This window comes from Oncorhynchus nerka, linkage group LG10, assembly GCF_034236695.1.
Source record: "Oncorhynchus nerka isolate Pitt River linkage group LG10, Oner_Uvic_2.0, whole genome shotgun sequence".
NCBI classification, from domain to species: Eukaryota; Metazoa; Chordata; class Actinopteri; order Salmoniformes; family Salmonidae; genus Oncorhynchus; species Oncorhynchus nerka.
In genome coordinates, this window is record NC_088405.1 from 33,822,445 (window position 1) to 33,847,261 (window position 24,817).

Below are 24,817 nucleotides of genomic sequence, written 5' to 3' on the forward strand. Positions count from 1 at the left end.
GATAGCCCGATAGGGGAGTCTTCCACCCTCCCTGGTGGTTTGAAGGGGGCACCTGAAGTAAAAACAACTGGAAAATTGGACAAGAGCAAATCCACTGAATGATAATATTACAACCTGAACTCATACTGTAGCTACTATGGAAGTATCTCTAAATTCAGAAAATAAATAGTCAATGAATGTCTTTTAGGGTGTTTTCACCACAGGAGGTTTGTGGCACCTCCATTGGTGAGGACAGGCACCCTCACATTGGTGCCACAAAAAAAAGAGAATATGACAATGTGCCGGTTTGCGAAAAAAAACGTGTGCTGCTTTTGGAAATTGATTAGCGATTGTCAAGGACGCACAGAAATTCCAAAATGTATGGAGTTATTAGTTCAGATCATTTATTTGCAATATGTGATCTATAGGCGAAGAGATCTTCAAGGGGCACTAGCCCCAATTACAGCATGATTTATTCTGCAGTTATTCTAATGCTATTTATTCTGTTACCAATCAAAAGTATATGTTAATAGTATCTTCTCATTACAATTATTATGTGTCATATTTTAACTCAATGCAATCTATTAGCTTCCAAAATGTAAGTAGGTGTATCTAGCTGTCTGATAACGCATTCTAATTGCATGGCTTGTCCTGCACTTTGTAAAAACCCAGAGTGCATGTTGGAAAAGAGTTCACCCCAGAGTTCACTTTAAAGAGGACTGATATTGGTTCCTTTAAAGAGGACTGATATTGGTTCCTTTAAAGAGGACTGATATTGGTTCCTTTAAAGAGGGCTGATATTGGTTCCTTTAAAGAGGACTGATATTGGTTCCTTTAAAGAGGACTGATATTGGTTCCTTTAAAGAGGGCTGATATTGGTTCCTTTAAAGAGGGCTGATATTGGTTCCTTTAAAGAGGGCTGATATTGGTTCCTTTAAAGAGGGCTGATATTGGTTCCTTTAAAGAGGACTGATATTGGTTCCTTTAAAGAGGACTGATATTGGTTCCTTTAAAGAGGGCTGATATTGGTTCCTTTAAAGAGGGCTGATATTGGTTCCTTTAAAGAGGGCTGATATTGGTTCCTTTAAAGAGGACTGATATTGGTTCCTTTAAAGAGGGCTGATATTGGTTCCTTTAAAAAGGGCTGATATTGGTTCCTTTAAAGAGGACTGATATTGGTTCCTTTAAAAAGGGCTGATATTGGTTCCTTTAAAGAGGGCTGATATTGGTTCCTTTAAAGAGGACTGATATTGGTTCCTTTAAAGAGGGCTGATATTGGTTCCTTTAAAGAGGGCTGATATTGGTTCCTTTAAAGAGGACTGATATTGGTTCCTTTAAAGAGGACTGATATTGGTTCCTTTAAAGAGGGCTGATATTGGTTCCTTTAAAGAGGGCTGATATTGGTTCCTTTAAAAAGGGCTGATATTGGTTCCTTTAAAGAGGACTGATATTGGTTCCTTTAAAGAGGACTGATATTGGTTCCTTTAAAGAGGGCTGATATTGGTTCCTTTAAAGAGGGCTGATATTGGTTCCTTTAAAGAGGACTGATATTGGTTCCTTTAAAGAGGACTGATATTGGTTCCTTTAAAGAGGACTGATATTGGTTCCTTTAAAGAGGACTGATATTGGTTCCTTTAAAGAGGGCTATATGTGAAAACACCCTTATATAATAAGGAAGAAAGAGCTAAACAAAAAAACAGAAGACACCAATTTCCTCACCAACAGTTATGTTCCCCATGTTGTCTAACTGCCACTGTAAGTCCTGTTGACTGTAAGTCCTCCTGTTGACTGTAAGTCCTGTTGAGAACGGGAAGATGAGAAGGTGTTAGACGTGAACTAATAAATACTTAAACTGTACTTTTAGACCTGGGTCCACAGATGTATTGTACTGTACCAACAGGCTTTGCAGGAATTGTCAGTAATCAAAATGATGGGATAAAAAAGGGAAATTGGGGTTATATAACCAAGATGAGAAACATTCATATTGAAGATAAGGGAATCAAGACTATTATAAGGTGATTCCAGATCAAAACAGTCGGTGTCGGGTCAGGGACTCATAAATTATATAATAGACAACCCAGACTAATGTGATTGTATGGATTACGTCTCCCCTTAGAGGACCAAACAATTTACTGCACAAGTAGCAGTCATGTTACCAGTCGTTTTCAGTTCTGTTACAAAAAAGGGAAGGAAAGGGGGTACTTAGTCAGTTGTACAACTGAATGCATTCAGCTGAAATGTGTCTTCCGCATTTAACCCCCTCTGATAGCTACGTGTTTTACTGTCACTCAATGTTCTACAATGAGCAGGAAGATCATGATAAACAAAACATTTAAAAAGCAAGTTGCAGTTCTCACCAAGTGTGTCATGTCCACTGACACTTTGCTTCTGTTCCAGCAAGTCCTGCAAGTATGAGTTCTAATTGTAGTTGACCAATATCTGTCACTTATATTTAAAATAGTTAGCCATGCCATTTTCCCCCCATTCCCCCAGCAGACTGTGGGGGCTCCTGTCCATCACCCTACAAGCCACCCGCTGGAAATCATAGTTTCAGACAATACATTTATTGTATTGTATTATAAATACATTTATTTACAGACAATACATTTATCAGTGGGTTTCCCTATGAGTATTTATTTTCAAAGATATCTCTTTCCCATGGCAGTGGTTTCAGCAGTTAGTTCTCTCACCATCGTAGCGCTGTGACTGCCCCAAACCTGCCGGCGATGCCCTCCATGATGGCAGCATCACACTCCCCCACTGTTAGGGAATCCTCCCCTCCCCACAATGTGATGCCAATGTCTCTGGCTCATCTTCAACCTCTGGAAGAAACACAAGAGTATCATTATGCTTCATTCTACAGCTAGAGGATTATTTTTTGCCTTTAAATGCTGCCTGTCTTTCCAGGAGCCTACTTGGTGTGTGAACTGCTGACTGCTCATAACTTGCAGATGATTGTTGTCACATCAACCAGGATTAAGGGGCAGGGCAATTTGTGACTGTTTTGGTTTTGTTAATCAGTATCATCGGCGGTCTCGTCGTCAAAACTAAGACCGCCACCGAAACAAAGATGGTTCTGCTGAGTTATTCAAGGAAGGAAAGAGAGTAAAGCTCCACACCACTCTCTCACTTGAGTATCTTACATAGTTATTTTCAGATGATCTAATTTAGTTATTTTGTATCTTTTGCAACTGTATGTTTTTTTTTTACCCAGCTCGCCCTCTCCCTGTCTGCTTTACAGACGCTCCCCACCCCTTGGCTGCAACCCTTCTACTTTAGTGTATCCTGCGCACGTAATTCCTGGTCTCCAGCAATGCTTGGAACAGCCGATCTGCGGTCAAGAATGCTAAGTTCTTCTCAGCCTATGCTGCCCTTCAGTCCTTAGACTTTCTGGCCCTGACAGAGACATGTATCAACCCAGGGAACACTGCTACTCCAACTGCTCTCTCTTTATCTGACAACCTTTTTTCTCATAGTCCGAGAGCACCTGTTCTTCGCGGTGGTGGCACAGGGCTGCTCATGGAGATTTTCTCTTTTCTCCCTCACTCACCTGTCCATCTCCTCATTTGAATTCCATGCTGTCACTGTCACTTGTCGACTCAAGCTTAACATTGTTGTCATCTATCGCCCACCATAGAGAGTTCCTCAATGAGCTTGACACCTTGATAAGCTAATTTCCTGCGATGGCTCACCGCTCTCTGTACTGGGCGACTTCAACCTCCCGTCATCCGCCTTTGAGGAATTTCTTTCCAACTCTTTCTTTCCCCTCCTTGCCTCTTTTGACCTTTCCCAGTCCCCTCACACTCACAAGGCAGGCAATATGCTTGACCTCAACTTTATTAGAGGCTGTTCGCCCCTACCCAGATGGTTATGCGCAGTCGTAATCTTCGCTCTCTTTCTCCCACTACTCTCTCCTCTTCTATCCTATCATCTCTCCCTTTCTGCTGAATCGTTCTCTGACCTGTCTCCTGATTCTGCTTCTTAGACCCTACTATCCTCCTTTTCCGCATCCTATGACTCTCACTGTCCCCTTTCCTCCTGGCTGGCTCCACACTCCCCTCCTGCTCCATGACTGAGTGACTTATTTAGAGTTTACAGAACAGGTGAAAATGAGAGAACTAAACTTCCGGAGGACCTATCATCCTTTCTCCCCTCTGTCTCTCTTATCTTCCTCTGTATCTGCTGCTAAAGCCACTTTCTATCACTCTACATTTCAAGCTTCTGCCTCTAACCCTAGGAAACTCTTTCCCACCTTCTCCTTAGTCCTCCACCCCTCCCCCTCCCTCTCTGCAGACAACTTTGTCTACCACTTTGAAATGAAGGTTGACGACATCCGCTCCTCATTCACTCAGCCTATTGAATCCACTGGTCCCACTCACACAGAACTACCTTACGCCTTAACCTCTTTCTCCCCTCTCTCTCCAGATGAAATCCTGCGACTAGTGAGGTCGCTCAACAACCTGCCCGCTCAACCCCATCCCCTCCTCCCTTTCCAGACCATCTCTCTCGAGACCTTCTCCCATTCCTCACTTACCTCATCAACTCATCACTGGCGGCGTCCCCTCTGACTTCAAAATGGCCTGAGTCGCTCCCCTCCTTAAGAAACCAACACTCGTCCCTGCTGATGTCAAAAACGACTAAAACTCCCTTCTTTCTTTTCTTTCCAAAGCACTTGAGTGTGCTGTCTCTGACCAACTCTCTCGCTATCTCTCTCAGAACCATCTTCTTGGCTCTAACAAGTCAGGCGTCTAGACGGGTCACTCAACCGAGACAGCTCTTCTCTGTGTCAAGGAGGCTCTCCACACTGCCCTAGCTGACTCTCTCTCCTCTGTTCTCTTCCTCCTAGATCTATCTACTGCCTTCAACACCATGAACCATCAGATCCTTCTCTCCATCCCCTCAGGGCTTGGTGTCTCAGGCTCTGCACACTTTAGGATTGAATCCTACCTGGCAGGCCCATCCTACCAGGTGACGTGGAGAGGATTTGTGTCTGCACCACATACTCTCACGTCTGGTGTCTCCCAGGGCTCAGTTCTAGGCCCTCTCCTCTTCTCTCTATACACCAAGTCACTCACCTCTGTCATATCCTCACACTGTCTCTCCTGTCATTGCTACGTTGATGACAACTCAACTACTTTTCTCCTTACCCCCTTCTGACACCCAGGTGGGGACACGCATCTCTCTGTGTGCTTAGTAGATATCTGGGGCTTAGATGTTGGCCCTCATGCTCAACCTTTACAAGACGGAGCTGCCCTTCCTCCCGAAGAAGGCCCACCTGCTCCAAGACCTCTCCATCGCAGTTGATAACTCCACGGTGTCCCCTCCCAGAGTGCAAAGAACCTTGGCGTGACCTTGGACAACACTTTGTCGCTCTTTGCAAACATCAAAGAAGTGATATGCTCCTGCAGGTTTATGTTCTACAACACCTGTAGAGTACGACACTACCTCACTGGAAGTGCCGCAGGTCCAAATCCAGGCACTTGTCAACTTCCGTCTGGACTCCTGCAACTTGCTGTTGGCTGGGCTCCCCGCTTGTGCCCACTCGCACTTGACTCTTATCCCTCTTACTACCTCTGACTTTGCTGATAGCTACTTCATAGAGGAAAAATGTACTTACTATGACTGAGATATGTGGTTGTCTCACCTGGCTAAATGAATGCACTTAACTGTAAGTCGCTCTGAGTAAGTGTCTGATAAATTAGTAAAATGTTATTATTATTATATATTTTTTTAAATAGACATGATGCTTTGCATAACTGTGGTTGGTGGGTCACCCACTCCAACTCATGCCAACCTGCCATGGCATCCTCTACATTGTCCGTAGCATCTCGTCCAGTGGTAATCAGGCTGAGAGAATCCCCATGTCCCGACAACTGCCATGGATTCACTGTCTGAAGAACTATTGGCTATAGGAGGACAAAACACATGGTAGCTATATACCCAATCCATGTGCAAATTAAAGTCCCCACATCCAAGGTCTGGGTTAAACAAACTAGTAAATAAACAAACTAGTAGATTAACGATGCACTATAACTGTCCTTTCATGAGTCATCCCCATTGGAAAAGCTGGACTGGTGAATGCAAGACATCCCGATCTATGCATCTCGTGGGCAGAAATGAGAAAGGAAAAGCGGCGTTTTCAGAATACGGACATGACCCAGGATTAACACCCTTAACTTCACCGCAACCAGTATATAGATCAGAGGAGGCTTGCGGGAGGAGCTTTAGGAGGACAGGCTCATTGTAATGGCTGGAATGGTATCAATGGAATGGGTATCAAACACATCAAACTCTGTCCATGTATTACAGTCTTTCTATAGCTCCTCCCAACACCCTCCTCTGGTATCACTCTACATGGACACTCTTTGCTGGAACCACGACTTGCAGCACTAGCCAATGAAAGTGATCCTCTTCCTAGTCTTCTTCCTTTCAGTTTCTGGCAGACTACACAAATACATGGTGTATTGCTGCCACCTACAGGCTTAGTATATCCCTACACAGTTCATCACAGCAAACCCACAGTGTCCCAATCTCATGCTGGTCCACAGGATAAAATCCTTCCTCTGCTACCCCACGTACTCCCTCACACCCATCGCAGATGCCTGAATAACAAAATATTGTTGTCCCGCTGTCACCTGCTCTCACTCTATCTGCCACTTCCGTCAGACACACTAACTGCATATAGACCAATCTGTAAAAAAAATCATAACAGCCATACTTCTTCTAATAGGAAGCATATGGAGCGGGGAGGACATTAGGAAACAGGGACAGACAACATACCACATGAGACTGTAATCCCAACCCCAATCAGCAGAGGGAGTGATATGCACAATAACATTCCGTAATGCCTGCCCTCTGCCAGGCTCCAGTCAGTGATCCGAGAAATGGGGACAGCTGCTGAACACAACACCCAAAGGAGAAGCTATCATTGGTAACACAAACACAGCACTGTTGATAAAAACAGCATTGCATGGATAGGGGCTACTGTGGGGGATAAAGATAATTCCATCCCCATCAAAAGGACTTAAAGGCTTTTCATTGCCACAGAGATCTACTTTACACTAGACCGGGTATTAGGTAAAGGCCTCTGCCTCTTTGTGCTATATGGACATGCACAGCATTCACACCCTTGACCATAACACATACATTGTTCTGGTTCATGTATTATGATCAAGGGTGTGAATGGGGTGTGTGTGTGAAGCATAAAGGTTATCGTCCAGGTGTGTGATCATGACACAAAATAATATAGCAATGGCCCACTAGCTATAATCCTGCACTGTGTGTCTGGAGAAACTGTTTTACTTTGTCTGCTCTTAGTTTGGTTTAGTTCCCCTTTGGGACAGAGTATCTTAGGTGTCTGTGAGGGCTAGTAGGCTGAGAGCCAGGATCCTGTCCAGGCTGGCCCTACCATCACAGTTCCCCTGCTAAGAGTGCAGTTATATGTAAGAATGCAGTGTCAGATTCTAAGCCATGCCAGAACATTAAGGTAAAAGATTGTGGATTCAATCCAAAGTGGCTCCTTCATCATGTACAATGTAATATACACTACCGTTCAAAAGTTTGGGGTCACATAGAAATGTCCTTGTTTTTGAAAGAAAAGCACATCTTTTCTCCATTAAAACTTTAAATTGATCAGAAATACAGTGTAGACATTGTTAATGTTGTAAATGACTATTGTAGCTGGAAACGACAGATTTTTAATGGAATATCTACATAAGCGTACAGAGGCCCATTATCAGCAACCATCACTCCTGTGTTCCAATGGCACGTTGGGTTAGCTAATCCAAGTTTATCATTTTAAAAGGCTAATTGATCATTAGAAAAGCCTTTTGCAATTTTGTTAGAACAGCACAACTGTTGATCTGATTGAAGAAGCAATACAACTGGCCTTTGTGGGTTCGATTACAGTCTCAAAATGGCCAGAAACAAATACCTTTCTTCTGAAACTCAGCAGTCTAACGTTGTTTTGCGAAATTAAGGCTATTCCATGTGAGAAATTGCCAAGAAACTGAAGATCTTGTACAACGCTGTGTAATTCTCCCTTCACAGAACAGTGCAAACTGGCTTTAACCAGAATAGAAAGAGGAGTGGGAGGCCCCGGTGCACAACTGAGCAAGAGGACAAGTACATTAGAGTGTCTAGTTTGAGAAAAAGATGCCTCCAAGTCCTCAACTGGTAGCTTTATTAAATAGTACCCGCACCGGTCTCAACATCAACAGTGAAGAGGCGACTCCAGGATGCTGGCCTATTAAAATGATACTTGGATTAGCTAACACAACGTGCCATTGGAACACAGGAGTGGTGGTTGCTGATAATGGGCCTCTGTACACCTACGTAAATAATCCATAAAAACTCTGCCGTTTCCAGCTACAACAGTCATTTACAACATTAACAATGTCTACACTGTATTTCTGATCAATTTGACGTTATTTTAATGGACAAAAAAAGTACTTTCCTTTCAAAAACAAGGATATTTCCATGTGACCCCAAACTTTTGAACGGTAGTGTATGTCCACTTGTTGCCATCTGTCCCCCAGGGAAAGTGTCACAAACAAAGTCTTGTATTGTCAGTGGTTTGTGATCCAAAAAGTCATCCTGAAACTGAGGATGTCCTAATATGGACCCCGAACGGATGACAGTTTCTACCCAGGACCTAACCACAAATATCTTGCGACTAATGATTTTGCAAAAAGTGTTATAATCAAATGTGATTGACTGATTAATGAAGCCACAACCTCAAAGGAATCAGCCATGACCCACTACAAAGTGGATCCCCACCCACCATTTGGGAACATAGATATAAATAATTTAGATTCTCCAGATTCTAGTCTTACACAGGTTTAGAGGTGCATGGACAACACTGGAGGTAGGGGCTTATTTTTGGAGTGGCTATCAACAACCCCTTGACAACTTCGCTGTCTGAGTGACAGGACAAGTGTGCAATTAGACCCTCCTCTCAATCACTCAAGCCAGCATTCCACTGTGTAAGCAGACACAGGTCTCTAACCACCTCCTCTTCTTTTCCACCTACCTCCCTCTCTCTCTTGCTTGCTCTCTCTCCCCCTCTCTCTCTATCCCCCCTCTCTTTCTCTCTTTCTCTCTCACTCTCTCCCCACCTTTCTTCTCTCTCTCTCTCTCTCTCTCTCTCTCTCTCTTTCTGTCTCTCTCTCTCCCCTCTTTCTGTCTCCCCCTCTCTCTATCGCTCTCTCCTCTCTCTCTCTCTCTCTCTTCCCCACTCTCTCTCTATTTCAGCTCCCCCAGCCTGCAACCCTATCAGCAGTGCCCATACTTAGGGTGTGGGTGGGCATGTGTGTGTGTCATTGAAAGAGTGTGTGTATGTGTGCGTGCCCAGGTGCCAGAGTAGTGGGTTGAGAGAAGTCAACTCCAAGACATTATAGCTGAAGGAGAGCGGACAGAGCTCTCTGAGGGGGCCCTGATAACTATGGAGTAAACGCACTGAGGGCCCCCCAGAAAGACAAAAAGACAGACAAACGGACAGAAAAACAAAAAAGGAGAACGTATCACACAATAATGGTGGCAGAAGAGGTTATAATCACCTTGTCTGGTGGAGCACCATGGGGCTTTCGTCTCCAGGGGGGCGCGGAGCACCAGAAACCACTTCAGGTGGCCAAGGTATGGCTTCAGTGAAAGGTAGGATGGTAAAACTGTTTCAAGGGACAGGGGATATGGTAAGAGGGACATTCTGAATGATAAGTGTCTATGACAGTGCATTCTATAATATATTGGGTCTGGAATTAGTGGGTGATAAAGGGTTGTGAACATGGTTCAGATAAAATATCGGCTGCAATCATGGGCAGGGGGCCGAGAAGCCTGAGCATGAGTCATGTGTCTGTTCTAGAATGGGAGACATTGGAGGGATTGATAGAGCTGTAGAACTTTAAACTTCTCCTGTTTGGAGTGCATGTAGCAAGGCAGACATCATTTCATGCTATGTGGAATGACATGAGAAAAAACATACACACGAAATACTGGTTCTTAAAGCATTTGTTATGTGATTGCACAGATGTCGGACAATCATGTTTCCTCATTGGATCTCTCTCGTTTCTGAATGGCTGGTTCTCAGTCAGGTTTCTCAGTCAGTTGCTACACCTCTTCATAAGAGGATATCCAGTTCAGCAAAGCTGTCATAGACACATACAGGATATCAGTTTCACACCTTACATATCCAACTGCCTATGCATTCCCCCATTGCATTTCCCCATTACCAAAGTATTTCTCTTGTCCTTTTCTGTATAGGGGATTTTAGTACATCCTCACACACCTCAGTGTAACTCTTGATGTGTAAAGTTTCTACCAGAGTAAGAGATCCTTACAGATCATGTAGCTTCAACATGTACATTCTCTTAAAATCTCATAGGTTGCATTAGCACAACTATGGGGTCAACCCATAGGGCACAAATAGTGGGAGAGTGCATGGGGGAGGAGAGGAGCTGGCTGGCATTTCGCTGCTGAAGTGGGTAAGAGGGCTTCACTTCAGCCACAGCTTGTGGGAAATGTCTGCAGCACGTCCAAGCTGTCAGGGCAAGTCACCAAGACAAGAGATCAAGAGCTGCTTTGTCATGTTCTCTATCCAATATCACTTTTCAGAATGAAGGAGAGATGACAGAGAGATAATAGATAGAGAGAGAGAGCTCGTTAAAGAGAGTGAGAGAGAGAGATATAGAGTATGGCATTGGGTACTGTTGGCAAACCAATCTTATATTGTTTATTGTGGGTGATATTTTGTCTCTCTCTGCTGGTGTAGGTGCGTAAGCGCAGTAAAGCGTGCAGGGCAGGACTGCGGGAAGGCGATGAGCTGGTGTCCATCAACGAGCAGCCATGTGGAAGTCTGTCCCACTCCCAGGCCATGACCATAATCGACAGCTCCCCAGGAATATTACACATCCGGGTCAAGAGGTCAGAGAGTAATTACAATCACCATTGATGTATACACTTTTATGCATAAAAGTCCTGATGTTAACACATTGTTTTACCTGTTATATTAGCATTAAGTGCTACTCCATCATTATTTTATTAATTGAATCTTTATTTAACTAGGCAAGTCAGTTAAGAACAAATTCTTATTTACAATGACAGCCTGCCAGGGAACCGTGGGTAAACTGCCTTGTTCAGGGGCAGAACAACAGATTTTTACCTTGTCAGCTTGGGGATTCGATCCAGCAACCTTTCAGTTACTGGCACAACGCTCTAACCACCAGGCTACCTGCCACTCCATCTTATGCAAATAGCATAAGCCAGAGCAGTATGCCCAACAATTGTTAATATGCTCCCACAGGGCACCGGCAGGCTTCCAGTCTGTGGTGCTGTTGACCCGCGCCCCGTCCCCTCGCATTGACAAAGAGTACCGAGCCGCCCTGCGTGCCATGTCCCCCTCCTCCAGACCCCACCACATAGCAGCTGTCAGGGAGGTCCCCCATGGCAGGTCCTCTGTCCTGTCCCCCATGGGGCGCAGCGGCCTCACCTCGCCCCCAGGCAGTGAGGCCTACTACGGGGAGACAGACAGCGACGCAGATGTGGCAGCCCACGAGAGGCAGAGGAGGCAGAAGCGCAGAAGTCCCAGCAACTTACCCGGCAAAGCCTCTGGCAGAGCCTCCCAGGAGGGAGGCGAGACCTCAGAGTTTAGCGGCTATGACAGCGCCCCAGATGGCCAGCTCTACCCAGGGCTCCAGGACCACGGGCTAATGGATGGCCGAGGAGCGGGGGAAGGCTTGCCGGGGGTGGCCCGCAAGGAGGTGATTTACCAGCCCCCTCCAGGGATGTGGTCCTCCCAGACCTCCACAGAGACCTCCTCCATCATCTCCTCTGTTGAGGACCAGGGCCCAGGAAGGGACGGAGTGGCGGAGGAGGACAGTGGCTTCCAGGAGCCCTCCAATGTGGTCCCACTGGTTTCCCCCGAGAGGGCCAAGGGGGCCATGCAGCTGAGCTCCCGCAGGCAGCTGGTGCCCATGGTGGGGCCCATAGACACCCCTCTGGATGAGGAGCTCAGTGTCACCTACATGGACAAGGCCAAGCAAGCCAGTGAGTATCCTAATCATACCCTATAGGGTGATGTGAGATGTGTTACTATACAAATAATTAGTCATGTAATGGCTAGTTGAGGCTGGCATTGCATGTTGTGAGTTATTTATACTGAACAAAAATATAAACGCAACATGTAAAGTGTTGGTCCCATGTTTCATTAGCTGAAATAAAAGATCCCAGAAATGTTCAATACATGCAAAAAGCTTATTTCTCTCAAATGGTGTGCACAAAATTGTTTACATCCCTGTTAGTGAGTAATTATCCTTCGCAAAGATAAACCATCCACCTGACAGGTGTGGCATATATGGAAGCAGCGCTTCCTCATTACAGAGCTGCACCTTGTGCTGGGGACAATAAAAGGCCACTCTAAAATGTGCAGTTTTGTGATGTCTCAAGTTTTGAGGGAGCGTGCAATTGGTATGCTGACTGTAGGAATATCCACCACAGCTGTTGCCAAACAATTGAATGTTCATTTCTCTACCATAAGCCCACTCCAACGCCATTTTAGAGAATTTAGCAGTACATCACAATCACACACCATGTTTTAACCATGTCAGTCCAGGACCTCCACATCCATCTTCTTCACCTGCTGGATCATCTGAGACCAGCCACCCGGACAGCTGATGAAACTGTGGTTTTGCACAGCTGAAGAATTTCTACACAAACTGTCAGAAACCATCTCAGGGAAGCTCATCTGCTTGCTCTTGGTCCTCACCAGGGTCTTGACCTGACTGCAGTTCGGTGTCGAAAAACCGACTTCAGTGGACAAATGCTCACCTTCGCTGGCCAGTGGCACGCTGGAGAAGTGTGCTTTTCACGGATGAATCCTGGGTTTCAACTGTACCGGGCAGATGGCGGACTGCGTGTATGGTGTCGTGTGGGGGCGAGCTGTTTGCTGATGTCAATGTTGTGAACAGAGTGCCCCATGGTGGCCGTGGAGTTATGGTATGGGCAGGCACAAGCTAGGGACAATGAACACAATGACATTTTATCAATGGCAATTTGAAAGCACAGAGATACCATGACGAGATCCTGAAGACCACTGTCGTGACATTCATCCGCTGCCATCACCTCATGTTTCAGCGTGATAATACACAGCACCATGTCGCAAGGATCTGTACACAATTCCTGGAAGCTGAAAATGTCCCAGTTCTTCCATGGTCTGCATACTCACCAGACATGTCACCCATTGAGCCTGTTTGGGATGCTCTGGCTCAACGTGTACCACAGCATGTTCCAGTTCCTGCCAATATCCAGCAACTTCGAACAGCCATTGAAGAGGAGTGAGACAACATTCCACAGGCCACAATCAACAGCCTGATCTATTCAATGTGTAGGGGATGTGTTGCGCTGCATGAGGAAAATGTTGGTCACAGCAGATACGGACTGTTTTTCTGATCCATGCTCCTACCTTTTTTTTAGGTATCTGTGACCAACAATTGCATTTCTGTATTCCCAGTCACGTGAAATCCATATATTAGGGCCTAATGAATTGATTTTCTTATATGAGCTGTAACTCAGTAAAATCTTCGAAATTGTTACATGTTGCGTTTACATTTTTGTTCAGTGTAAATCATATTTAAAAAATTGTCATTGTGATAATGAGATGGTTTAAGTAGCTTCTCAAATCAAATCAATGTTTATTCTCATAGGTGTCCTCTCGGGTAAAGGCAGAGTATTCCTCGTGAGATAGCATTAGTCTGAAAAGGGCCCCTTTAAGAGGACAGAGGCAGTCCCTTCTACGTAGAACAGGGGCTATATTTGTCCCCTAGTTCAGTGGTCCGCTAACCCGAGCACTGCATGTATGAACTGGGAAAGGCATCTCCAAGCAGCTGCTATCTGATATCAAGTAGCAGTAGCTCCCCCCCTCTCACTTTCCCTCTTTGACCACCTTTATATATCACTCTGTCCTTCTCTTCCACTATATTCCCCTCTCACGTTCATGTCTTGCTACATCTTGCTAAGACTGCAACAAAAACAAGGACGCACTGAAGAAAAACATACAATAACTATTTACAGGTATAAATAAGACACATTTAAAACTGTATCTAGAGTAAACAACAGATGATACCATTCCATTCATACACATATCAATAGACAAAATACACACGTGCTGTCCTTGGTCGGATGGTTTAGACACCAATACACCAATAGTTAATAATAGTAAGGCGGAGTGCCCTCTGCTGTGATCAATCTGTCAGAGCTAACAGGCAGCTGATGATTGGACCAGTGACCTGGGCTAACAGCCAAAATATATACAGTACCAGTCAAAAGTTTGGACATACCTACTCATTCAAGGGTTTTTCTTTGTTTGTACTATTTTCTACATTGTAAAATAACAGGGAAGACATCAAACTAGAAAATAACAGTGCAAACCAGATGGGATGGCGTATCGTTGCATAATACTGTGGTAGCCATGCTGGTTAAGTGTGCCTTGAATTCTAAATAAATCAAAGACAGTGTCACTAGCCAAGCACCATCACACCTCCTCCTCCATGCTTCATGTCTTAAAGTAATGATTACCTGCTATTTCTCTTTGCTTACTTGAGCTGTTCTTGCCATAATATGGACTTGGTATTTTACCAAATAGGGCTATCGTCTGTATACCAACCCTAACTTGTCACAACACAACTGATTGGTTCAAACACATTCAGAAGGAAAGAAATTCCACAAATTAACGTTTAACTTGGCACACCTGTTAATTGAAATGCATTCCAGGTGACTCCCTCATGAAGCTGGTTGAGAGAATGCCAAGATTGTGCAAAGCTGTCATTTTTATTTTATTTAAACTTTATTTAACCAGGTAGGCTAGTTGAGAACAAGTTCTCATTTGCAACTGCGACCTGGCCAAGATAAAGCAAAGCAGTTCGACACATACAACAACACAGAGTTACACATGGAAAAAAACAAAAATACAATCAATAATACAGTAGAAAAATCTATATTCAGCATGTGCAAATGAGGTAGGTTAAGAGAGATAAGGCAATAAATAGGCCATGGTGACAAAGTAATTACAATATAGCAATTAAACACTGGAATGATAGGATGTGCAGAAGATGAATGTGCAAGTTGAGATACTGGGGTGCAAAGGAGCAAGATAAGTAAATAAATAAATACAGTATGGGGATGAGGTAGATTGGATGGGCTATTTACAGATAAGCTATGTACAGGTGCAGTGATCTGTGAGCTGCTCTGATCTGTGAGGGAGGTAAGAGTCTCCAGCTTCAGAGATTTTTGCAGGTCGTTCCAGTCATTGGCAGCAGAGAACTGGAAGGAGAGGCAGTCAAAGGAAGAATTGGCTTTGGGGGTGACCAGTGAGATATACCTGCTGGAGCGCGTGCTACGGGTGGTGAAGGATGCTTAGTTGCGAAATAGGAAGCAGATTCTAGATTTAATTTGGGATTGGAAATGTTTAATGTGAGTCTAGAAGGAGAGTTTACAGTCTAACCAGACACCTAAGTATTTGTAGGTGTCCACGTATTCTAAGTCAGAACCGTCCAGAGTAGTGATGCTGGACGGGCGGGTAAGTGTGGGCAGCGATCGGGTGAAGAGCATGCATTTAGTTTTACTTGCATGTAAGAGCAGTTGGAGGCCACGGAAGGAGAGTTGTATGGCATTGAAGCTCCTCTGGAGGTTAGTTAACAGTGTCCAACGAAGGGTCAGAGGTATACAGAATGGTGTTGTCTGCGTAGAGGTGGATCAAAGAATCACCAGCAGCAAGAGCGACATCATTGATGTATACAGAGAAGAGAGTCGGCCCGAGAATTGAACCCTGTGGCACTCCCATAGAGACTGCCAGAGATCCGGACAACAGGCCCTCCGATTTGTCATACTGACCTCTATCGAAGAAGTAGTTGGTGTACCAAGCGAGGCAATCATTTGAGAAGCCAAGGCTGTTGAGTCTGCCAATAAGAATGTTGTGATTGACAGAGTTGAAAGCCTTAGCCAGGTCGATGAATACGGCAGCACAGTAATGTCTCTTATTGATGGCGGTTATGATATCGTTTAGGACCTTGAGCGTGTCTGAGGTGCACCCATGACCAGCTCTGAAACCAGATTGCATAGCGGAGAAGTTATGGTGAGATTTGAAATGGTCGGTAATCTATTTGTTAACTTGGCTTTCAAAGACCTTAGAAAGGCAGGGTAGAAAACATATAGGTCTGTAGCAGTTTGGGTCTAGAGTGTTTGAAGAGGGGGATGACCACGGCAGCTTTCCAATCTATGGGAATCTCAGACGATACGAAAGAGAGGTTGAACAGGCTCGTAATAGGGGTTGCAATAATTTTGGCAGATAATTTTAGAAAGAGAGGGTCCAGATTGTCTAGCCCGGTTGATTTGTAGGGGTCTATATTTTGCAGCTCTTTCCGAACATCAGCTATCTGGATTTGGGTGAAGGAGAAGTGGGGGAGGTTTGGGCAAGTTGCTGTGGGGAGCGCAGGGCTGTTGACCGGGGTAGGGGTAGCCAGGTGGAAAGCATGGCCAGCCGTAGACAAATGCTTATTGAAATTCTCAATAATTGTGGATTTATTGGTAGTGACAGTGTTTCCTAGCCTCAGTGCAGTGGGCAGCTGGGAGGAGGTGCTCTTATTCTCCATGGACTTTACAGTGTCCCAGAACTTTTTTGAGTTTGTACTACAGGATGCAAATTTCTGTTTGAAAAAGATAGCTTTAGCTTTCCTAACTGCCTGTGTATATTGGTTCCGAACTTCCCTAAAAGTTGCATAACACGGGGGCTATTCGATGCTAATGCAGAACGCCACAGGATGTTTTTGTGCTGGTCAAGGGCAGACAGGTCTGGAGTGAACCAAGGGCTATATCTATTTCTAGTTCTACATTTTCTGAATGGGGCATGCTTATTTTCGATGGTGAGGAAGGCACTTTTAAAGAATAACCAGGCATCCTCTACTGACGGGATGAGGTCAATGTCATTCCAGGATACCCCGGCCAGGTCGAAAGGCCTGTTCGCTGAAGTGTTTTAGGGAGCATTTGACAGTGAGGAGGGGTGGTCGTTTAACCGCAGACCCATTATGGATTTTTTTAAATTAATTTTTTATTTCACCTTTATTTAACCAGGTAGGCTAGTTGAGAACAAGTTCTCATTTGCAACTGCGACCTGGCCAAGATAAAGCATAGCAGTGTGAACAGACAACAACACAGAGTTACACATGGAGTAAACAATAAACAATAAACAAGTCAATAACATAGTAGAAAAAAAATAATCTATAAACATTGTGTACAAAAGGCATGAGGTAGGCAATAAATAGGCCATAGTAGCGAATAATTACAATTTAGCAGATTAACACTGGAGTGATAAATGATCAGATGTCCAGGTAGAGATACTGGTGTGCAAAAGAGCAGAAAAGTAAATAAATAAAAACAGTATGGGGATGAGGTAGGTAAATTGGGTGGGCTATATACCGATGGACTATGTACAGCTGCAGCGATCGGTTAGCTGCTCAGATAGCAGATGTTTAAAGTTGGTGAGGGAGATAAAAGTCTCCAACTTCAGAGTTTTTTGCAATTCGTTCCAGTCGCAGAGAACTGGAAGGAAAGGCGGCCAAATGAGGTTTTGGCTTTAGGGATGATCAGTGAGATACACCTGCTGGAGCGTATGCTACAGGTGGGTGTTGCCATCGTGACCAGTGAACTGAGATACGGATGCAGGCAAAAAAAAAATATTTTTACCTTTATTTAACTAGGCAAGTCAGTTAAGAACAAATTCTTATTTTCAATGACGGCCTAGGAACAGTGGGTTAACTGCCTGTTCAGGGGCAGAACGACAGATTTGTACCTTGTCAGCTCGGGGGTTTGAACTTGTAACCTTCCGGTTACTAGTCCAACGCTCTAACCACTAGGCTACCCTGCTGCCCCGGTGATTGCTGAGATCTTGGTTGAAAATCGCAGAGGTCTATTTGGAGGCCGAGTTAGTTAGGATGATATAGTCTAAAGAAGAACAGTTTTATTGCTTCTTTAATCAGAACAACAGTTTTCAGCTGTACTAACATAATTGCAAAGGGTTTTCTAATGCTCAATTAGCCTTTTCAAATGATAAACTTGAATTAGCACAACGTGCCATTGGAACACTGGAGTGATGGTTGATGATAATGGGCCTCTGTGCGCCTATGTAGATATTCCATTAAAAATCTGTCGTTTCCAGCTACAATAGTCATTTACAACATTAACAATGTCTACACTGTATTTGTGATCAATTTGATGCTATTTTAATGGACAAGAAATGTGCTTTCCTTTCAAAAACAAGGACATTTCTACATGACCCCAAACTTTTGAACTGTAGTGTATATACCAAAGACTTACAACCTGTCCACCTGTCACAGTAATAAACTCCCAGAGAGGGAGGCTATTTCAGGAGGTTGCTGTTTTAAGAAGTTTAAATAAATAAAATGCCATAAATCCCTGAGTGTCCCTAATTAGAGGTTCACATGTCCTCTTCAGGGACACTGCCAATGACAATTTAAATAACAACTCCTTACATAGTTGGGCACATTGGGATCATATCTGTCTAAAACTATAATAAGTTTGTGCAAATGTACAGCGTCTGCTTGAAGTTTGCCTACAAGATGGGACTTTTCTTCAAATCTATGCTATTAAGTCAATAGCTGGGAACTTCACCTTGGTAAATGTAAAAATCCTGTGGCTTGCCAGGCATTTTTTCGGATGTGCTCTGGTAGCATGCTAGAAGATGGATGCTTGTCACTGGAGTACCACACAACCCCTTCCCCTGGAGGTTGCCCCCCCCCAGATAGCATATGAGCACGTCATAATCCATGGCAAAATGTGTAGAATAGCATGAGATTAGCTATAAAACGGCAATTTTTTCTCTCTGCCCCATAGCAAAATGTGTAGAATTGTAGGAAGTTAGCTGTTGCCGGTTTTTAGAACTTGATGTCATGATGAGTTCTCAATTTAAAGGTTATATCTGGTCATTCAACACTGGTAAAAAAATATATCCTCCTTTACTTTTGGCAATGCATTAATAACAGTCATGTTTCTTCATCATATTTTAAATAGCTTGTAGAAATTATGACCACCCTGTGTCACTTTACATGGACTAAGAACTTGTAAAATACTATCCTGTGATCTTTTTGTGTATATTATGTTAGGTGCAGTTGTTCAGGTGAATTGTAACTCCTATTCAAGAATTGAAAATAAGTTTCATTTGACCTAATTCAAATGGAATTGACCACAACCGAGATGTTATGGAAACAGTACAGGTGTATTTACAGACGTACCCACACTAAAACATGTTTTGACTCCTACAGAACTGAACCGGGGTGACACGGTTCAAGACAAACAGGTGAAAGAGGCCAGAACCAAGTGCCGCTCCATCGCCTCCCTTCTGACAGACGCTCCCAACCCCCACTCCAAGGGCGTGCTGATGTTCAAGAAGAGGCGGCAGCGCTCCAAGAAGTACACGCTGACCAGCTTCGGCAGCGTGGACGAGGACATGCAGCAAGATTCCCAGGAGGAAGATGGTCTTTTCCCAGGAAGCGAGTCGGAGTTTGATGAGGATGGCTTCTCAGCCGCCCCCGACACCACCTGGGACAGTGACTACTTGGATGCACTGGAGAAGAGGGCGACCGCGGGGGGAGAGCGAGGGGATGGGACAGAAGATGCCCCCAGTCCCGGCCTGAGTGACATCTCTGGGAAGGGCGCCCAGCTGTTTGAGCAGCAAAGGAAGAGGGCGGCCGAGCACGCCAAGAAGGTGGCTGCCACCCAGCCTCAGGTGCCGCCCCAGCCTCAGATAAAGACCCAACCACCGAACCAACCACAGATCCAGGAGCAGCCTCAGCCATATGCACAGAGCGAGCCCCAGCCAGAGACACAACCACAGATGTACCAACCTCAGCAACCTGTGGCACCACCGCCCCCTGTAGCCTTCCAGGAGGAGACTCCGTCTGTGGCAGAGAGGGCTATGGCACCAGCCCCAGCTGCTCCTACTGCCTACAGTATGGCTAACGGAGATGTAGCCTACTCTGCAGTGAGCACAGCTAGTGTGCTAATGTCACCCCCGACTGTGGCACCCAAACCAATCACCGGCCAAGTGTCCATCTCAACCATACCTCCGCCCCAAACACCACTGCCAGAACTCTCCTCCAGCTCTGTGGTCAACAGAACCGCCCGACCCTTCAACCCAGGGTTTGTGACTAACCGAGCCGCCACCGCTCCTGTTCTGTTCCGCCCCGTCATCACCAAAAGGGCCCAGCGCCCAGCAACCTCTGTGTCTATTGTAGGACCTCCCTTCTCCACCACATCAGAGCTGCCTGCAAGTGGCTGTCCTTCCTTCTTCTCACCCCCGTCCTCTGTGTCCGGAGGACCGTTCTCCACCCCATCGTCAGCACCGGCCACTCATCCCCGTCCTGCCTTCTCTGTGGAGAGCCTGGCAGAACCACCCATGCTCTCTGTTCCACAGGCTTCCTTCACAGCCATACCTCCACCCCCAGCACAATTCTCAGGTGGCCCCATACCCCCACCTCCAGTCTCGTTTGCCTCCGTACCACCTCCCCCAGTATCATTTGCCAACGTACCCTCAATTCCACCCCCATCGCCATTCTCAGGTGCTCCCATACCCCAAGCCTCGGTCTCGGTGGCCCAATCATCCCCAGCTCCAGTGTCATTTGACCCCATACCCCAACCTCAAGTTTCTTTTGCCCACATGCCCCAAGCTTCAGTCTCAGTTGTCCCACTCCCACCCTCCACAGCTCCTGCAGCTGCACCCAGATCCCCCATGTCCAATGTCCCACCTCTCCCTGGTGGTCGTACCGGTTACCTCCAGGAGGCTCGTCGGCGCAGCGGCAGGAGGCCCATGTTCCGAGTCCCTGATGAGAAGAAGAACTCTCCCAACCCTGACCTGCTGAACATGGTGCAGAACCTGGATGACAGGCCCCACTACGGAAGCAATTCAGGGAGTATGATGGGCTTTGACACAGAGGAAGACCAGGCTGCTGAAGCCGGCCGGGGCAGGATGCCTCCACCGGTGGCCCCCAAACCCAGGGTCATCCACGAGGCCCCTCAGATTCCCCAGGCGGAGGGAAGGGGGCTCAGCTGTTTGCCCGCAGGCAGAGCCGCATGGACCGGTTTGTGGTAGACACCCCACTAGAGACCGCCTACCAGCAGGAGGTCACCCACCCAGGGGCCGAGTCCCAGTATGCCCCCAACCCCAATATCAACTCACAGTGGAAGTTATCCCCCAACATCCGTGCCCCCCCGCCCATTGGTTACAACCCATTGCTAGCCCCCTCCTGCCCTGTGGGGCCACAGAGAGATACAGGCAGGTCTGACAGGGGGGGCTGGGGAAGCAGACGGGGGATAGCCTCTCATAGGGAGGGAATCAAAGCTCTGGATTTCATGAGAAGGCAGCCTTACCAGCTCAACTCAGCTATGTTCGGGGGTAGTGTTGCCAACCTGTCGGCGATGCCCTCATACCAGGACCAGAGGCAGCAGCAGGGAGGGTATACTACCATGGTGGGCAGCACCATGACTCCTCCCAGACAGATCCCAGTCAAGGCGGCCCGTGTGTACGAGATCAAACGCTTCTCAACACCCACGCCGATGTCATCCCGGTGTTTGGCCCCCACCGTGATCGCTCCTCGTTCAGCCACAACGCTGGGAGAGCGCCTGACCCGCTCCGACATGATCTCCCCAACCCCTGCTCCTCTCTCCCCACCCCCTGCCCCAGTCTTTTCCCCAGCCCCGGTCTCTGCCCCACATCCCGCCCTTGCTCCTACCTATTCAGGGGGCCTGCCCGGGCTGCCCAGAATCAATGCCACCCCTGTCCCCAACCCCAACCCCATCCCCCACCCATCACCCTATCCTGGGGTGTCTTACAGTGGGCTCCAGGGTACTAAGCAGTTTCAGAGTGCCCCTGATCTGAGTTTCCTTGCTAACCTCCCCCCTCCTTTCAGGGCAAATGCCATGCAGGCACCCAAACCCCGCTTCATCGCCACCAAGGTGGGTGTCCAGCCGCGTGTGTGGAGACCAGGTGCCATGTAAATGGGAGTGGGAGACCCTGTCTGAGAACTGGACACATCCCAGCCCTATAAAAAAAGATATATATATCTGCAAAACAACAGAGTATTAAAGTGGTCAAAAACTGATCAATGAGTTTGTTCAGAGCCCAACAAATACTTTTTCACAAATGTATGAAGTCTCTTTCATTGGCAGGATTTGAAACCCTCACTAAACGAATGTTTTAATTGGTGAAACTCAGAAATGTGTTTCCATTCATTTGATTATTATTATTATTATTTCCCACCTTTTTGTTTGTGCAATAGAGGTCCTTTGCTGTCAACGTCACAAAGTGCTATGATCAACTTCAAATCATGGTCCATGTGATTGCAGTCGTAGATGAGCTTGCCTGTCACACATACTGTTGCTAACCTGCGTTTGGTCTGGTCTGTCTTTCAACTCATTTGGCCCAGTCATGTCACAAAGTACACAGTAGTATATCCACTGTACGCCTGTCCTGGAGGAGGTTTTTGTAGGGCTTATCTTTCTACACAGTCATCTAAATACTGTTTAAATCGCCATGGGAGTGAGAGAGCCTGTACTGAATTATTCTTTGAAACTTGAAATGTTGACATGTAGGATTTCTGAAATGAAATGGTGGATATCATTTTGCATAGCAACCGACCGTTCACTAAAAATTACCACAGGAGGATCGCTGAGGCCCTGAGTCTTCCCTGTCTCTGATGAGAGGACAGAGGAGGGAGAGGTGAGGCTAACAGAGAGTGGTGAACACAGGGGGGTCCGAGCTGATTCAATGTGAGCGCCAAGTGAGCGCCACTCAGACGAGTGCCAAGCACGATGATGCTTCACTCAGAAGAAACCCCTGACATGCTTCTCTCATGAAATCTGGGCTCTCCAACAGATGTCATTGCTCCTTTTTCATTGGGCAATGGCTAGGTCAAATGTTTAATGGATCTAGGGCTGGGGCTCCCTTCCAGTCTGCTGAAGCCCACCTCGGAAGATCAGAGGAGGTGTTTGTGTTGGTGGCACCAGATCCCTGGCTCCCAGGGGTCAGTGAGAAATGCTATCTGATTTGGCGGGGTTTGTAGTTAACAGGTGTTTTTCTAACCAGTCACTGCCTATTTGCGGAGCTGATTAGACAGTCAAGCGAATTGGATGAGCACAGCAACCCAGCCCTTCCCAGACTAGTGTGCCCTTTCTGAATGTCTGGTGTCCATGTCACCACTCACGTTGTATTAAAACAAATCACACTGATGACAGATGTTCATTTGTTGTGACTGAATCTGATTTGTCGCATAGAAAAACAGGGAGGCACCGGCAACAGAAATGTTAAAGACATGAGATGGGCTGTGGATATTGAAGAAGCGGGGACATACGGTCCCTGCCCAATGATTTAGAGGGGTGTCGGTTATGAACCAAGTCAAGGTCCTCACTGGCATGTTAGCCTCTAATTTAGAGGAGGGGAGATACGACACGGTGTACCATGAGAGAGAAACTTCAGTTTGGGTATTTGTCAAGGATTTCCCACAGCCTTTGGAAAGTAGACGAGAGTGACCAGGAAAGCCTGGTTCTGAGGCCTAGTAAGGGAGGAGGGTAGAGAGAGAAAGTAACAGACTCCACCGGTGCCTCTCTGAGACATGGAGGTGATCAGGTAGTGTATAAAATGGCAGAGATGAACACATAATGAACCCGATTAAGAACGAAACCAGAACCGTTCATGTTCTTCTAACAATGAAAACAGCTGATGGTAATTAACTGTAAATATATACAGGCTTTTGGATATGGATACGACCCCCATTCACTGACAGGGTTCATGACTTGCCTTTCTGACACTGGTAAATCATTGTTCTTTTTTGTTGTTTTTCTAATTTATTAATCTAATTGAGCCTAACTTAGGCTATCTGTATTTATGTCATTATGGGTTTTAAAGTATGTGATATGTTGTGCATAGTGGTCTCGGTGTGTAAAAATACAAAAAAACTCAAATGCATTTATCCTGGATACATCTATATCAAAGAGTGAGTGTGAAAATGTCTGTTAATGAAGCTGCAATAAAGGAGAGCAGTATAAGCTTTTTACTGACTAAGAGATGTGTTCATTTTAGAGGAATAAAAATACTTAAACATTTATCCAATTGTCTGAATCCTCTGATTCCACACTGCCCCCTGTCATTAAAAAGCACTGAGTAACACTGAAATGCTCAGATACACAATATTTCTGTGCTACAGAAAACCAGTCTCTGAGCAGGAATAATAGGCTACATGCAACGACAATGCCATTGATTCCCTAAAATTAACAAATATTTCTCTAATTCAATTAGGAGAGAGTGGGGTAAGTTGAGCCATTTTTTACATTCAGCATCACTCCATGGGTACGGGGTAAGTTGAGCCGTTTTTTACATTCAGCATCACTCCATGGGTACGGGGTAAGTTGAGCCGTTTTTTACATTCAGCATCACTCCATGGGTACGGGGTAAGTTGAGCCGTTTTTTACATTCAGCAACACTCCATGGGTACTCGGTAAGTTGAGCCATTTTTTACATTCAGCATCACTCCATGGGTACGGGGTAAGTTGAGCCGTTTTTTACATTCAGCATCACTCCATGGGTACGGGGTAAGTTGAGCCGTTTTTTACATTCAGCATCACTCCATGGGTACGGGGTAAGTTGAGCCATTTTTACATTCAGCATCACTCCATGGGTATGGGGTAAGTTGAGCCATTTTTTACATTCAGCATCACTCCATGGGTACGGGGTAAGTTGAGCCACAGGACTGGGTAAGTTAAGCCGCCTACAAATTTCTGTACGGAA

General features: G+C 45.7%; 1 protein-coding gene across 1 annotated transcript; it reads left to right on the plus strand.

The window, feature by feature from the left end:
• Positions 1-9,169: 9,169 nt before the first annotated feature.
• On the plus strand, positions 9,170-24,137 carry synpo2la (synaptopodin 2-like a). Its single transcript, XM_029669617.2, is given in 5 exon segments — positions 9,170-9,612; positions 10,745-10,896; positions 11,276-12,018; positions 19,302-21,062; positions 21,065-24,137. Coding segments are annotated over 5 exon segments (3,726 nt in total). The 5' UTR covers positions 9,170-9,510; the 3' UTR covers positions 22,033-24,137.
• Positions 24,138-24,817: the final 680 nt, after the last annotated feature.